Below are 14,908 nucleotides of genomic sequence, written 5' to 3' on the forward strand. Positions count from 1 at the left end.
CTTCAAGTGCACAGCATCAGTCCTTGTCCTTCTGCTGCCTTTCGAGCGTGACCGACCCTTGTTCCCAGCAGCTTCCCAGGTCCGGAGGAGCCCCCACAAAATTCACAACAGAAGTCAGGGGTTAGAAAATTTTATTTGCTTTTTTGGTAACAGGAACTGCTTATTTACCAGGAAGGATGATGCCATCATACTGTAAATAAAAAAAAAAAAAAGAATGAACCAAGTGAGAAAGCACTGTCTGTTAAAGGTGCCATACCACTGTGGTGGAAACAGCCATTGTGTTCATTCCAAGGCAGAGAGACAACACTGAGATGAAACACCAGTTCTCCTGGGAGAGCAGCTAACTGCCTTTCTACTTTGCTGCTGTGCTGTTAACTTCCAAGCAGGGCTTTGTTCAGATAACCATTAAACTCTGCTCATCAGCCCAGCGAAACAAGAAGCCCCACCCTCCAAAAGCCGATCTGATCAGAACTACACTCATCCCTTTTACTGCCCCAGGATTTGGCCCCTGAAGGTAACTATACCACACTAAGCAGAACCAGGCATGAGGATGGGAAAGGGGCATTCAGCAGGAGCAGGCTGAAGCCTGCCCCATGCAGGTATGGCCAGTGTAGATCTAGGCAGAGTAGCCAGTAAAAAGCCTCCAGACAGACTGCCCACCCTTTCCACCTCTGAAAAAGTATCAGGAGTCCCCACATCTCTAAGCAGTTACCATCAAGCTTTCAGCATCTCAGGTTCATTATCCAGTCTGTGTCAGACAGCACTATGGACAGATAAAACCAAGAACTTATTTTATTTGGATCACTCCATCCTCCACATCTGGCAGCTGAGCTAGGAAGCTGTATTGGATAAACAAATCCTAACCCTGCCTCATCACCTGTGCTCCATGCACACAGAGCACCTCTAAAAACTGTGGGAGACAGATTTACATGAGAACTGCTCTTCAGTTCAGCACACAAAAAAAGGGGGCATGAACAGCATTCATGCCCAAACACAACTTCTGCTGTCCCAGAGCAGTAAAAATCAATGATTTAGGCAGTGATCAAGATCTCCTCCTGCCCACTGATTTGTTCCTGCCCTTCCATAGTGAAGCATTTTGCCAATACTTGCTAGGAAACTCTTGGGATACAAAAATAAAGATGGACTTCACCTTTTGCTGAAACCAGCGCATGGCTTCTTCCTTTCCAATTCTGTGCTTGGCTCCAATGTTGCCAGTCCTGCGTTTCTTGTCAGCAATGCTGAAACCAGGCCTGCCCAGCACCTACCAGGAGAGGAGAGCAACAGCACTATGTCATTCTGGGATCTATTCGTTTTCTTAGACTTAACAGTTTTCTAGGAGGGAAGGCTAGAATTTCCACATCAGTAAGATCTCATTGTTTGAGTTGCATTGAAGACTGCAAGCATTATCTTCTACTTAGTTTTCAGTTTACATTGAGGCTCTAAATTCTGAGCAGCCAGGTAAGCTGACAGGGACAGCTCCTAGGTAGGACAATTTAGCACATACACTGACTCAGAAACCAAAATGAGTGCGGAAGACATTCTTCCATACCCAGAGGCCTCAGCTCTTGAGAAAAGATACAGCAAACAGCACTGCCAACACATATGGAACAGCTTCCCTCTATTTCAGAGATTCAGAGTGAGGCACAGCAGAATGGAACGACTCAAACACACCAGCCACCACCACTGCTACATGACCCATCTCCAGGCCTCTAAACGCAGGGAGAACCTTCCAGCAATGCAACCCCTCTTGCAGTCTGCATTCCTGAAGCCCCTGCTGCTCCTTCCTTCCCCAAACCCAGCACAGCTGTTTCACTGTTATCCCATGAGTACCAGTAAAAGCAACAGTATTTGTTTCTGAAGAAGCTTTGTGAGACATGTCATAAACCAAGGATTCTACAGCAGCCCTGGGAATCTCAGTTTAGACTTTGATTTTGTTGGCATTTTTCTATCTTCCAGCACTGTTAATGTGAGCCAGTTATCCTTCTAGGTTCCTTCTAGAGCTTTCACACAAGCCCAGGAGCTGCAAGGACGCAGGGAATACGCACCACGTAGAAGTCCAAGCCGTAGATACCAATACTGGGATCGTATTTAATCCCCAGATCAATGTGCTCCTGGATTCCAAAGCCAAAGTTCCCAGTGTCTGAGAAGTTGTTTTTTCTCAACTCGTATTCTCGCACCTGAAACATTGGTTGCCAGTCACCATTTAATTATTGACAACAAACAGAGGATGTGTTTACCAACTATTACCAGACCCACAACTCACACATGACTAAAAATCATTAGCCCTAAGATTTTGCTCCCAGACCCTGCTCATAAATCACAGCAGCAAAGACAGAATCTCAAAGACAAAACCTCAAAAACAAAACTGCACCCACTAGCTCTCAAGTAAGGATGAAACAGCAACCAGAGAGAGAAACGGTGCAAACACAGCAGCCTGTGTATCAGACAGATCTGCTACCCCAACCCTTAACATCCACTACTAACCTGTAACTAGATCAGGTGCAACATTTCAAAGCACACATCTTTTCAGATTAAGTTTTCTTCTTTCACAAATCAAAGATTCAGACCAGCCAAATTCTCACCTTCAACCCCTTCTCCAGAATCTCCTCTGCTTTGGCCCCACGAACTGTGCAATGAACAGCAATCTTCTCGTTTCTCCTGATTCCGAAGGATCTTACAGTGTATCGTGCTGTAGGCAGCAATAATCACACTTAGAGGCTATTCAAAGAACTCCCACCTGGGGGATTCAGAGCTTGCTTAAGACCAAAGAAGTTACTTTAAAGAAAAAAACAAAGAACCAAGGGAACCACGTGTCCCCTCCTTGGGGATGAGGGCAGAGCAGCAGTCCAAGCATGGAGGCAGAACTGAACTGACAAAAACGACAACCAGCACCCGAATATTTAAGACCCCCAATTCTCACACCGCATGGGAGTGGACCTCCCCACACTGGCTCTGACAAGGAACCTCTTCCCGGGCAGCCACACTGCTGCTTTCCCCTCTGAGTGCTCAGGAAAGAATGGAAAACAACCACTGCTGAAGGCAGAAAACAAACCCTCCCCTCACCTTTGGAGAAGACGGGGGTCTGGCCCGTCAGCTGCTCCAGCACTTTGGCAGCTCTGGTGAGCCTGTCCCCGCTCTCCCCAACGCAGATGTTGAGGCAGAGCTTGCGGATGCGCAGCTCTCGCATGGGGTTCTCCTTTTCACCTTGGTCTTGCTGCGGAGAAACGACACGGAGGGAGGGGGGCTAACGAGGGGCTCCCGGGAGACGGCCCACCGCTCGCCCCGGCGGCCGGACAAGGCTCCGCCACGCCGCTATCGCAGCCGGAACCAAGCTCCGCTCCGCCCCGTGGACGAACCCCAGCCCCGCAGCCGCCTTTCAAGTGCCGCCGCGGCGGCGGCTCAGCCACCAGGCAGGCCGCGGCCTGTCATAGCAGTCGCTTCCCCAGGGCGGCCCACCGGCTCCTCCCCGCCCACATCGGCCCCGTAGCTCTCCCTCCCGGCCTCCCCTGCTCCCGCCCGCACAGGCCGCGGCCCGGCCGGGCCCCGCCGAGGGCGGATGGCGGCGGATAGAGACGACACAGCCGGGCCGCAGCCCACAGCCGCCGCTACTTACCGCCATGACGGAGGCGGGGAAGAGACCAGCCGGCCGCCGCCGCGGGGTCTTATGGGAGGGCGCGGCGCGAGCGGCGGCGCCCCCTGGCGGCCGGAGGGCGGAGGGGAGCGGCGGCCGGTTGCCGGGGCAACCGCGGACGGGCGGCCGCCATTTTGTGCCCCGGGCCCGTAGGGACGGCGATGCGTGGGGGCCGCCGGCCCTGCTCACCCTTACGCCCCGCCCCGCAGCCAGGTCCGGGCCTGCACCACCGTGTGCTGCTGCCTCTGCCGCGGGGCCCGCTCCGAACAGCGCTGGGGCAGATGCTGGCGGAGGGGGCTGGGGTCCTGCCTGGAGCCCTGCCTGCTGCGGAGGCCAGGGGGGATGAACCGCAGTGGTTTTGCTGGGAGATGCTGCACCAGGTGGCGTTGGAGCATCTCCACTGCCAAGCAGCAATGGGTGTAGCTTACTGGATTTTCTCCTGTCCCTACACCCCCGAGTTCCTTGAACCAGACCTGGAAACATATTTCAATTTCAACTTCACTTATTCAGCGAAGTGTTTGTGGGTTTCAGATCTGTGCCTCGGATCTGGATCCTCTTTTTGCATCATTTTGACTTAGTCTGGAGGAAGGATTCAAGGCCAGGCTGGATGGGGCATTCAGTAACCTGGTCTAGTGGGAAGTGTCCCTGCCCATGGCAGGGGGTTGGAACTGGATGATCTTTAAGGTCCTTTCCAACCCAAATGATTCTGTGATTCTATAAAGGGAGGATTCGCAACCCACACCCCCGGGAGCAGAGCATAATACAGCTTCTTCAGGAAGGGGGGCAAGCCAAATTCACACCCTTTTTTGCATCCAAACATCTCTTTCAGTGGCCTCGTCCTGAGCTGAATACTTGCGATGAGTCTCTCACTCTGTAAGGATGACACTGGCTTATCCCCTTCCCCGCCTCCCAGGGACCGTGCTCAGGGCTGCCAGGTTGAACTCTGTAATGCCCTCACTTATTTTTTGCTCCAGTTGCTTCTAAAAGGGGATGAAGGATGAATGAACAATCAGCTTGTCTCATTAACAAGAGAAAAAAAGTGTTAGGAGTCCCTGTGCAGAGGGCATGAGAAGCCAGTAGTTAAGAAGTAACATTACACTACTATTTCATTATTGATTTACTTCACCTAAGAACAGCTTTGCTGGAAATAGCCACAGGCTCCTTACAGAGCTCAGCTGACAGCCAGCTTTACCAGGTCTCTGTGGTTGCCATTTAGGATCTGTCCATGCTGCAGCGTTCCTTCTTGCGGGCAAAGGCTGAAGGCAGGGTTAAATGCACAGCAGGCAATGTGGGTCACTGCCTCCCCAGGGCAGTAGATTGGGATCAGAAGGTGGACAGAGCAGGGTCAAGGTGATGGGCACTTCAAGAGTCAGAGTGCAGGCAGGGCTGCATAGCCTGAGCCATCACCCGAGGATGCTGCCAGGGCCCCAGGAGCAGGCAGGAACACACGGCTGAGCTTTGCTGCACAGGCAAGAGTAGTACAGGGGGCTCCTGCCCGACCCCATTTGCAGCCCATTCCCTTGTGTACCTTCCCATGCTCGTGGCTCTCATTGCACAGCAGTGTCCTCTGTAGCCCAGTCTTGGATGGTCCCGCTGCCAAAGGCTAGGTAGAAGATCAGCCCAAACAGGTTGAGGGCTGCAGATACAAAGAAGGCATTCCTCCAGCCAGTCTGGGGATCCTGGGGGACCAAGAACAGATCACAATGGTATCACCCTTCCTTTTATCTCCATGTAGTGATTGCCCAACTACTGCCACCCCGTTCACTGGCATTAAACTCATCTCCATCCTCTGCTTGCTACTAATACCAACAACAGAAGAGCTTTGCTCAACTCAAGGCATATGCCAGACCGCCTCTTCTTGGAGATGTATTTCCTGCCTTGGCATTTTTGGAAACACTGTGTACTGTGCCGAATTCAGGAAGCTTTCCTGCCTGGCACAGAGCTTCCCCCTCACCCCACTCCCTCAACCCTCTCCCCATCTCTAAGTACATCCAGATGGGGGCCATGTGGAGCTCTTCCTGCTTTCTGAGTCATCCCCGTGTCCTCAAAATGGTCTGGAGCTCTGTTTGAATGGGTGCTACATCACATGTGCTCGTTGGGAGAGAAGGTTGGCCTGGAGTAATTTTTTGATTCAGTGCAAAGAAAGGAATCCATTTCTGAGAGGAGATCTGTGTTTTCTTCCAGGGATGTGCTTGTGGTTTCTGGCCCCAAAGTACCTGGCCAACGAGAAGTCCAACTGCAGAAGGAGCAATAATTCCTGCAACTATGCCAAAGGCATTTGTGATTCCCAGCAGGAACCCTGCATATCTGGGGAGAGGAAGCAAAGATTTCCTGAGTGAGGCAGAGAGGAAACTGTCACAAGAAGGGAAAGGAGTAGGTGCTGCCAGTCCCTTTCCTCATCTGCATGAATACCGCCTGTCGTGGTAAGCAACACTAGGATTTTCCCTGCAGGACTGTGGGGATTTTAAGCTTTTATTTTACTCCTTAGCTTGTACTGCCACCAGCTACAGAAGGGAAGGGAAGGGAGAGTAGGAGTTGCAGAAGTCTTGGGGCACTGGGAACAGGAAGGATGCAGAGCCAGGGAGGGCACAGAGGTCAGACCCACTTACCTGGGGGCTATATCGATGTGGTTAATATTGATGCCTGCCCCTGTCATGCTGATTACTGTCAAGGCCAGTGTTAGAAGGACCGCAACAACCGTGGAACAGCAGCCAATGTAAGGCACAGCCACCAGGAAGATGGCTGGGAGCAGCATCCCTTGGGATGAAAAGGGGATGTGTTTTACCACAGGCCACACAAGCGTGTTGGAAAGGCTGGATGGCAGATGAAAGCTTGTCCTTACCAAGTGCTGAGAAGAGCTTCCTGACGGCTGCTGTGCCAAGCACTCGCCTGGCCAGGAGGAAATCAGCCAGCAGCCCAGCCAGGATGTGCCCCAGCCCATTCCCAACATAAGGCAAGGAGGAGAGAAGCCCATTCTGCAGAGCAGAGAACGAGACATTGTCATGTCCATGGCACAAAGCAACAGTGCCAAGAGCTCCAAGACTGCGGCTGCCTTGGTCCCAGAGCCACCACCCTTCAGGAAGAGATATCGCTGAGGATCCTCCATGTTCCCAGCCTACAGAGGGACCAAATCCCATCGCTGTTGTAGGGACCAGCCTTAGCTGGAGGGCAGCACTCACCTCTCTGAGGTCAAAGTGGAGGATGTTGCTCAAGAACGTGGGCATGGAGGTCAGCAGCAAGTAGAACATCCAGTCTGTGCAGAAGCAGGCAACGGTGATTGCCCAAAGAGGCAGTGATTTAGCCATGGCCACAAGTGGGAGGGAGCAGCCATGAGAGCTGCCCTGGAAGGAATAAAACATCAGTTAGTGACACTGTTCCTGTCTCCCATCCCCTGGGCAGAGTGTCCAGGCTTTCCTCGGCCTCTCCATCTGCTGCTGCAAAGACTGGGACTAGCCCTGGCCACTGCATAAGGAGCCCAGCTGAACTGCCTCAGAGCAATCCCTTTGCTATGGTGTCTGCAGTGTGCTCAGTTGCGGGTAAAAGGTTTGTGTGTACCTGGTGAGCCAGAGATGACACGATGTACTCCTGCTCCCTGGCACTAATCCATGGGTGATGTGCAGGGTCCTCGTACACGAGGAGGAACCAGCAGAAGCACCAGGCACAGCCAATGCCACCTGCAAGGAGTGGGGATCTCAGTGCCAGCTCCTCTTACTGCAGCAGAGCTGAGAGCCTGTGAGATGGAGGCTGGTGCTAGCAAAATGATGAATGCAGGAAGATGGAAAGGGAGAACTCCCCTTAACCCGTTGCTCACAGTGGAAGGGGCTAGGTTGATGGCATGAAAGGTTCAGCAAAGGCACATTCCCTAATAGTATCCCAGCAAAATGGCTTCATCCTGGCCTGGCAGGTGAGAGGGAAGCCCAGAGCTCTGTGTGGGACTAGTAAAGGACAGAGCTAGTCCCGCAGGGCTCTGATGGGGATCCTCTGGGAGCTCTGCCAGCAAATGGTCTGCAGAGAGACATGATGGGCTATTACTCACCAAAGATATAGAAGACAAAAGGCCACCCCAGACTCTGGCAGATGATCCCAGCCAGGAAGAGAGCAATGAAAGTCCCAAAAGTGCATCCTAGGGATCAGAAACCATAAGAGTCATTTTAATGGGACTTTGGTACCCAAGTACCTTTGTGTGACCAGCAGCGAGTGGGACAGACCTACAGCCTCCAGCCTGATTCACAATGGGAAAATGTGGTGGTGCAAATGAAGTGCCTGTGCAAACAAGCACTTTTGTATCCACGTTTGCTCCCTTCGGTGTCTGGATTCCCTCTTCTGCCTCAGGCTGACCTGAGCCAAGGAGACAGAGAAGACACAGGATGGGAGGAGGAGAGGCGGAAAAGCTGAATGCTGCTAGCACTTCTTTGCCGAGGACCCACAGCCTTGAACTTGAGGCTGCTGTGAGGACTGGCTTGGACAGAAGGGGGTGAGGGGAGGTCCTGCACTTACTGAGTCAGTGATAGGTAAAAGGCCCCGTGTCTTACCAGCATCAGCGATGTTCATGAGCCTGCTGCGTTCCAGCGGAGGGGCCCACTTTGCCCAGAGTGTGTACTGAGCTGGAAATATCACTCCCTGCAATGACAACAGGGAGCTTGGAGGGAAGGAACATGGGGAGCACAACCATGGCCGACCAGAGCAAGTTCAGTAGCCTGGCAGTGCCTGGAGCCACAACTGACCTCAGCCAAGCCCAGCAGCACCTGCAGCCCAATGAGGAAGCTCAAGCCGAGCTCTGCTGCTGGTGGCACGAGGAGGGTGAGCACGGAGGAGAGCAGGAGCCCACTGCCCAGGATGGGTTTTCCCCCAAACAGCCCTGAGCAGTACCCGCCCAGCGCCTGCATGAGGCCGTAGCCATAGAAGAAGGAGCTGAGGACGATTCCTTGAGTCTCAGCACTCCAGTTGTACACGGGGGCCTGGAGGAGACAGAACATGTCTATCAGACAGAGATCTCTCTTTTCCAGGCACAGACTCCTCCAGAAGGAGAGAAGCAACCAGGAAACACAGCCCAGAGGACAACAAACCAAGCTGGCTGCTCCTTCACCTCCTGGTCCTCAAAGCTTTTCTCTGCTGCTTCCGGCTCTGTCCTTATGCAAAAGCAAGAGCAGACTGAGCCCGGGAAGCATCTTTCAGTTATCTGCATCTGCTTTCCACTTACATCCTGAGCAAATCCTGGGTAGGAGCCATGGGGAGCGCTGCCGGACCAGCCGTGGGGGTGGCTGCTGTTGGTCATGGCGACGATGGTGATGCTGAGGCTGACCCGCAGTGCGTACGCCACAAAGAGAGAGACATGCAGGGCTAGGGCCAGGCCAGAGCGAGCGGAGCAGAGCCCTGCGGAGGGGGAGAGCCCACAAATCAGGGCTGGTTGGAGAGGCCGTGGGTTAGCTCTCACCCCCTCCTACAGATCCCTGTTGCCAGGCGATCACCTTACTGCAGCAACGAATGGCTCTTCCCAGGTACCCTCCAGACATCTACTGCTCCTTTGCAGCGGTGGCAGTTTGTGTCTCCAGAAGGAGAATGGAGGGGCAGGAAGGCAAGGAGACTTGCCCAAGGGTGGAGGGGACATATAGAAGCCTGAAGCGTCTGGCTCCCAGTCTGTGCTGAGGCAGCACTTCAGCTCGCTCCTCCCCAGGGAGCGGATTTACCTGTGCGAGAGGAGAGATGCTGGGCAAGCAGAGGGGCTTCATCCTGCTTTGCCTCCGGCCTGTCCCCTGCCTGCGTGTTGTCCACGTGGCACTGCATCCTCTCCTGCCTGTAATGCTGCTGCCTGCTGCTTCTCCTCAAGAAAATGGCCAGCCCTGTTGGGAAGGGAATCGCAAATGTCAACAAACATGGGAGCAGGCGGGCAGTGATCCCTGGCATTTCCTCCCAACGCCATTACTGGCACAGCAAGAGCGGAGCAGGCTGCTGGTCGCACCACCAGTGCAAGCGTTTTGTGAGCACAGTGATTTACAGCAGCCTCAAACCTCCCCGGGACAGCCTTATTTGCACCCGTGGTTTATAACTCCCAATCACGACAGCCTGGCAGGGCAGCGGGGTCTCTTGCACCCCGGGGTGCTTCCGCAGACACCCCAGGGGTAGCCGCTGCCCTCCCTTGGCTAGTGCCAAGGGAGCCTCCTTCCCCGCCCCGTCCCGTTCCCCCCAGGGTGGCTCACGTAGGGGGAGAGGTGTCTCCTCCAGCCCAGAGGGGACCGGCGGGGACGCGTGTTTCCTTGCTCCGCGCCCCAGGGCGGGGATTTGGGATTTCAGGGACCCGGGTGTGGAAGGGAGGAACGCTGGGGCTCGAACCGGCAGTCCAGGGTGAGCCCCCACGGGGCCACGCCCCGCCGCCTCTAGGCCACGCCCCTTACGGTGAGCTCCGCCCTCCACCACAGACCCCGCCCCCGCCGCCTGACCCGTGCGGCGCGCGCGTCATGTGCCCAGTCAAGATGGCGGCGATCAGGGCGGCGGTGCTGGTGCTTCTGGGGCTCTGCCTGGGCGGCGCGGCTGCCGCCATCCCCTTAGTTATCTGGCACGGCATGGGTGAGCCGGGACCGGCAACGGGGGGCGGGGCCGATCTCCGGTAACGGTTCTGTGGGCGGGGCGGCAGGGCTTAGTTGGGCCGGCCCGCTGACGGGACCGTGCTGCGACCCGAGCAGGCACGAAGGGATCTCGCAGGCTGACCCCGGCCCCGCTCCCCTTCCTCCGGGCCGCGGGTTTCTGCGGAGGCCGGGAGGTGCTGACCCTCCTCCCCCGGTCCGCTGTGTGCGTTGGCAGCTCGTGGCCCCGTTGCAGCAGGGAGGTCCTGGTGTGTTGGTGGAGGCGAGGTGAGGGACGGGGTGGTGGCGTGACGGTGTGTCGTCTGGTTCCCTTTTGCAGGAGACAGTTGCTGTAATCCACAAAGCATGGGCTACATTAAAAAAATAGTGGAGAATAAAATACCAGGGATATATGTTCTGTCTCTCAAGATTGGAAACAACCTGATACAGGTAGCTAACTCTGCTGTCACTCGCGTTTCTGTTTGGCAGGGTGGTGGCTAGTGTGTGGATCTGAAGGTGCGATAGTTGTTGCAGTCTGTTATTAACATGGTTCCACAAGGATTCTTGTAGTGCTTTCACTGCTGTTTTTTTTTTTTTTCTTTGTGAAGTAAACAGCTTTGATAGATAGAAACGAATAAAGTCTTATATAATACCTGCAGAAAAGAACCGGGGGAAAAACAAATTCCTAGTCTAAATTGTATTAATATGCAAATCCAACGATTAGCACTCTCTCACCACTCCGGTTTATATGAAGACCTGTGATAAGATGCTGTGCTAAAGCAGAGCTTTGCTCCTTGCCATCGTTTTTGATTTACAACTGTTTATTCACTATACATCTTCCATATAAACATAGAGACTTCTGCGCCTTTGTGGTTTTTGTCAATTTTGGGTAGCCCTACGGAATTTCTTTAAATAGTCTCTCAAGATAATGTGCAATGTATGTTATTTTTGGGGTTCTGGAAAAGATGGGTAAAGTTTGATTATTATTTTTTTAAAATTTTATACATATACACAGAATCTGAAAGGACTCAAATTGTCAAGAAGTTTGGGCAAATGTCACTGTTCTGTATGCGCCAGTTTTCCCAGGCAGAGTAGGAACAAAGATTTGGTGAAGGGAAGTCTCAAAACTTGAATTTCATTTCTGTCATATTGAGAAAGTTAAGGTCCTCTTTCAAAAGCAGAACTGTTAGTGACCTATTTGCAGAGATTATAATAGCATAAACCATTGTAAAGGTACAAGTTACACATTTTAATCTGGGTAATCCACCAGGATATGGAGAACAGCTTCTTTATGAATGTGAATGATCAAGTGAGAGAGGTGTGCAGCCAGCTCGCAAAGGACCCTCATCTGAAAGGAGGCTACAACGCAATGGGCTTCTCCCAAGGAGGCCAGTTCCTGTAAGTTTACACTTCTGTTCCATTTCCAGTGATTTCTGTTGGGTTTACCTTCTGATTTAAAACTCTTTTGAAATGTTAAGCAGATGTAAATGGACAAACCCCTTTGTAAAAGTAGGAGCACTGTAAAAGAGGCAAGAATGTTTCCCTGTAGCCTTCCTCTACCAGGAGGAGTTAATTCTCTTTGCAAATGTTACCCAAGTGCCTGAGCCCACTCAGTGGCAAGCTGAGAGCTGGCTATGAACCAGCATTGGTGGCCTGGGCACATTGAGCTCAGCTCCTTCATCTTTCTCCACAGGAGGGCGGTGGCCCAGAGGTGCCCTTCTCCTCCCATGCTCAATTTGATCTCCGTTGGGGGACAGCATCAAGGTAGTGTCCTCTTAAGCTATCACACCTCCTAACCACCTTGGAGGGTGGGGGGCTTCTGTCAGCAGGAGAAATTCTTTTTTTTTTTTTTTTTTTGGACTCTTCCTAAAATCTGACCATTTTCTTATGAATTAAACTGTCCCTTTGTTCCTGTCCGAATCTGGTGATCTGCTTTGGCCCGGTTGTTAGCCGACTACGGTATCTTCTATCTTGGTCTTGCTTAACTGGCAATGAGAAGGGACTTTTGTAAACAGACAACTTATTGTCTGGGTAGAATTCTTACATACTTTGGAAGCACTTGGGACTAGTTGTTTCAGAAGAAAGTTCTTACTACAGAGCAAAGTCTTTATGAAACTAAACCTTCTGGGTCACAAGGACATTTTATATAGGCATCTGGAAGGCTAAATGCCAAGGAAAGGGAGGTGCTTTTTGCAGTAAATTGAAGAGGCAGTATAAAATGGAATTTAAAAGGTGTACAGTTAAGAGTGGTGGCAATGAATTTCATATACTCTCCCCTGAGAAGTTCCATGGCTTGAGTCTATTTCTTTGTAGTGTAGTAGGAAGTTTCATAGGGAACCATCCTGAGGCCTCCTGGGAACACACCAGGCCAGCTGGACGGTATTCTGCTTGTCTGCGTGCCCCATTCTCCGGAGCAATACCCTCAGCTCAAGAACATCGTCCATTATCTTTGTGTGTAATAGCGCCCAGGGGCAGGAGGGCTGTCTAATGAGATTGCAGGATTAAAGACCGCCTGATTCCCTGGGTAATTCTTGCCACTGCTCTGTAAGAGGCTGGTTCTTTACCAGCAGAGGGATTAAGGGATTTCAGTTTGTCTCACTGAGCTGTTATGTGTCTCCGTACCCCAGGCGTATACGGCTTTCCACGCTGTCCTGGGGAGAGCTCCCATATCTGTGACTGGATCCGAAAGACGCTGGATCTGGGTGCCTACACGCAAGCTGTTCAAGAGCAGTGAGTACATTCATCAGGCTGCAGCAACAGGGGCCGGGCCTACATGAGCAGCTCTGGGCTTCTGGTCTGATCTTTGGTTTTTCTTTTCTCCAGCTTGGTACAAGCAGAATATTGGCATGACCCTCTAAAGGAGGAGGACTACAGGAAAAACAGCATCTTTTTGGCTGACATAAATCAGGAGAGGGTAAGGACCTGGCTGATGATTAAATGCCAGCAGGAGAACAGAAGCCTTATCAGTGAGTTCCTTCATGTTAGCTCTCTCTGGCAATAGTTTTGCTGGAGTTCGAAGGGGAGCATATTTTGCCTGCATCCCAGGAGTGTACAAAGTGTTTTTGCTGGTAGATTTATGAATGAGACTTGTCCGTGGCAGAGCATTTCCTGTGTCACTGCACTCTTTTGGAGTGGTTGATATAGATACGCCATGTGCTCAGGCCACCCATCACCTTTCGAGTAGGCAAATTCTGTCCCTCCCCAGGGGAGACCCATCCTCTCTTTACAGCCTGGAGATGAGGCTGAATGCCATAGGCACAGACAAGGGAGGCTGTTGACGGAAGTGCACATTCCTGCCTCCCAGGCTGGTGCTCTCCAGGGTTTCTTTTGCAGGTGCAGGGCAAGTTGGAGCAGTTTCCCCAACCTGTCTCAATGGGCTTTCCAGTGACTTGGATCTGTTCTCTGCTGCTTTCATCCAGGGCATCAATGAGACATACAAGAAAAACCTGATGGCTCTGAAAAAGTTTGTGATGGTTAAATTTCTCAATGATACCATGGTCGACCCTCCAATCTCTGAGGTGAGGCAGGCAGGACGGGTGCTGCTTTTGAGTGGTGTTTTGGTTCTTGCTTGCTCGTTTCTGGTCTGTCCTTTGGTGGCAGAACTTCAGGTTGGTGAGGAGCAGGCTGAGGACAAACAGGCCTGATACTGCACCGTCTCCAGCAGAAGCTGGTGAAAGCCTTCTTATCTCCTGGGAGCCCTTCAGCAACTGTTTCCTTGTTTTTATTCTGACAGTGGTTTGGGTTTTACAAAAGCGGCCAAGCCAAGGAGACCATCCCGCTGAAGGAGACCTCGCTGTACCTAGAGGTATGTTCTACTGAGGGGTTTCTGCTGTTTCCATTCTAAAGTGTCCCTGGGCCCTTGAGTTCTAAACCCCACAGCTCTACTCTGCTTGCCATCTCTGCTGTTCCCGGGGCATGTTTTCCTCTTGCCAGTAGCTGTTTGGGAGGGCATTTTCTTCCAGGCCAGTTCTGGCACTGGGAATTACAGTGGTGGTCTCATGCCTGGCTCAAGATACCCTTCAGCATGAGCTTAATTAGCTCTGCTCCTTTTAAAAGCCTTGTTTTAAGAGTCACCCAAAATGCCGTTTTTCCCTTCCATGAGGAGAAGCTTTGAAGAGCAGAGGCGGAACCCCCTCTAGCTGCAACAAGGATATCTGACCAGCACTTGTCTCTGTGCTGGGTTCCCCAGCCACTGCCAGCGTTTGGCTGTGGCAGGGCTCCAGGAAGCTATGGTCTCGCTTCTCTCTGCAGGATCGCCTGGGGCTGCAGGAGATGGACAAAGCAGGGAAGCTGGTGTTCCTCGGGGTGAAAGGGGATCACCTGCACTTCTCGGAGGAGTGGTTTTACAGTACTATTCTCCCCTTCCTCCAGTGAAGCTAAGGGGAGGCATGCTGAGAGAGCACTGGGGAGGGTCTACCACTGTAGTTAATGCAGCTGCTACTGTGCAACAGCACTTTCTGCGTACAAGCCTGTGGGGATCTGGGGAAGGGGAAGAAGAGGGGGATTTAGCTCAGCAGCGCCACAGTGTGCAGAGGCGGCACCTCTAACACTGCAGTAAGAGACCGGGCTTTGTTTGGATGTAATGACGCTCCAATATGGCTGGACTGAGCCTTGCGCTAACTTTGAAACACTCGATCCTGCACAGGCCGTGGTAAGTCTACTTCAGTTGTCGGAGCTGGGGCTGTGCTAGTCACTTGGTGATGGCAAAACGATTTGC

General features: G+C 52.5%; 3 protein-coding genes across 6 annotated transcripts; 1 reads left to right on the forward strand and 2 right to left on the reverse strand.

Annotated features, from left to right (window-relative positions):
* Positions 1-114: 114 nt before the first annotated feature.
* RPL11 (ribosomal protein L11) lies at positions 115-3,726 on the reverse strand. Of its 2 annotated transcripts, XM_054223489.1 has the most exons (7): positions 3,614-3,726; positions 3,064-3,214; positions 2,583-2,689; positions 2,046-2,177; positions 1,151-1,261; positions 713-763; positions 115-190 (listed from the first exon to the last, which is right to left on the reverse strand). In XM_054223489.1, the coding sequence occupies exons 1-6, from the start codon at positions 3,617-3,619 to the stop codon at positions 740-742; spliced, it is 531 nt and encodes a 176-aa protein (XP_054079464.1). In that variant the 5' UTR covers positions 3,620-3,726; the 3' UTR covers positions 115-190; positions 713-739. The 2 variants fall into 2 exon arrangements, with proteins under 2 accessions (XP_054079464.1, XP_054079463.1); XM_054223488.1 differs by lacking the exon at positions 713-763 and having other exon boundaries at positions 3,614-3,725.
* Positions 3,727-4,735: 1,009 nt separating this feature from the next.
* LOC128918815 (sodium-dependent phosphate transport protein 3-like) lies at positions 4,736-9,888 on the reverse strand. Its single transcript, XM_054223486.1, has 13 exons — positions 9,829-9,888; positions 9,319-9,471; positions 8,832-9,004; positions 8,356-8,589; positions 8,164-8,251; positions 7,668-7,754; positions 7,187-7,305; positions 6,811-6,972; positions 6,474-6,606; positions 6,241-6,388; positions 5,848-5,938; positions 5,160-5,310; positions 4,736-5,047 (listed from the first exon to the last, which is right to left on the reverse strand). The coding sequence occupies exons 2-12, from the start codon at positions 9,413-9,415 to the stop codon at positions 5,179-5,181; spliced, it is 1,464 nt and encodes a 487-aa protein (XP_054079461.1). The 5' UTR covers positions 9,416-9,471; positions 9,829-9,888; the 3' UTR covers positions 4,736-5,047; positions 5,160-5,178.
* A 171-nt stretch (positions 9,889-10,059) lies between these two features.
* Positions 10,060-14,715, forward strand: PPT1 (palmitoyl-protein thioesterase 1). 3 transcript variants are annotated; one of them, XM_054223641.1, is made up of 9 exons: positions 10,060-10,195; positions 10,532-10,641; positions 11,462-11,589; positions 11,885-11,955; positions 12,819-12,921; positions 13,015-13,105; positions 13,611-13,709; positions 13,925-13,996; positions 14,443-14,715. In XM_054223641.1, exons 1-9 carry the CDS (start codon positions 10,087-10,089, stop codon positions 14,563-14,565), a joined length of 906 nt encoding a protein of 301 aa, XP_054079616.1. In that variant the 5' UTR covers positions 10,060-10,086; the 3' UTR covers positions 14,566-14,715. The 3 variants fall into 3 exon arrangements, with proteins under 3 accessions (XP_054079616.1, XP_054079615.1, XP_054079614.1); XM_054223640.1 differs by lacking the exon at positions 10,060-10,195 and adding an exon at positions 10,207-10,388; XM_054223639.1 differs by lacking the exon at positions 10,060-10,195 and adding an exon at positions 10,248-10,417.
* Positions 14,716-14,908: the final 193 nt, after the last annotated feature.

This window comes from Rissa tridactyla, chromosome 18, assembly GCF_028500815.1.
Source record: "Rissa tridactyla isolate bRisTri1 chromosome 18, bRisTri1.patW.cur.20221130, whole genome shotgun sequence".
NCBI classification, from domain to species: Eukaryota; Metazoa; Chordata; class Aves; order Charadriiformes; family Laridae; genus Rissa; species Rissa tridactyla.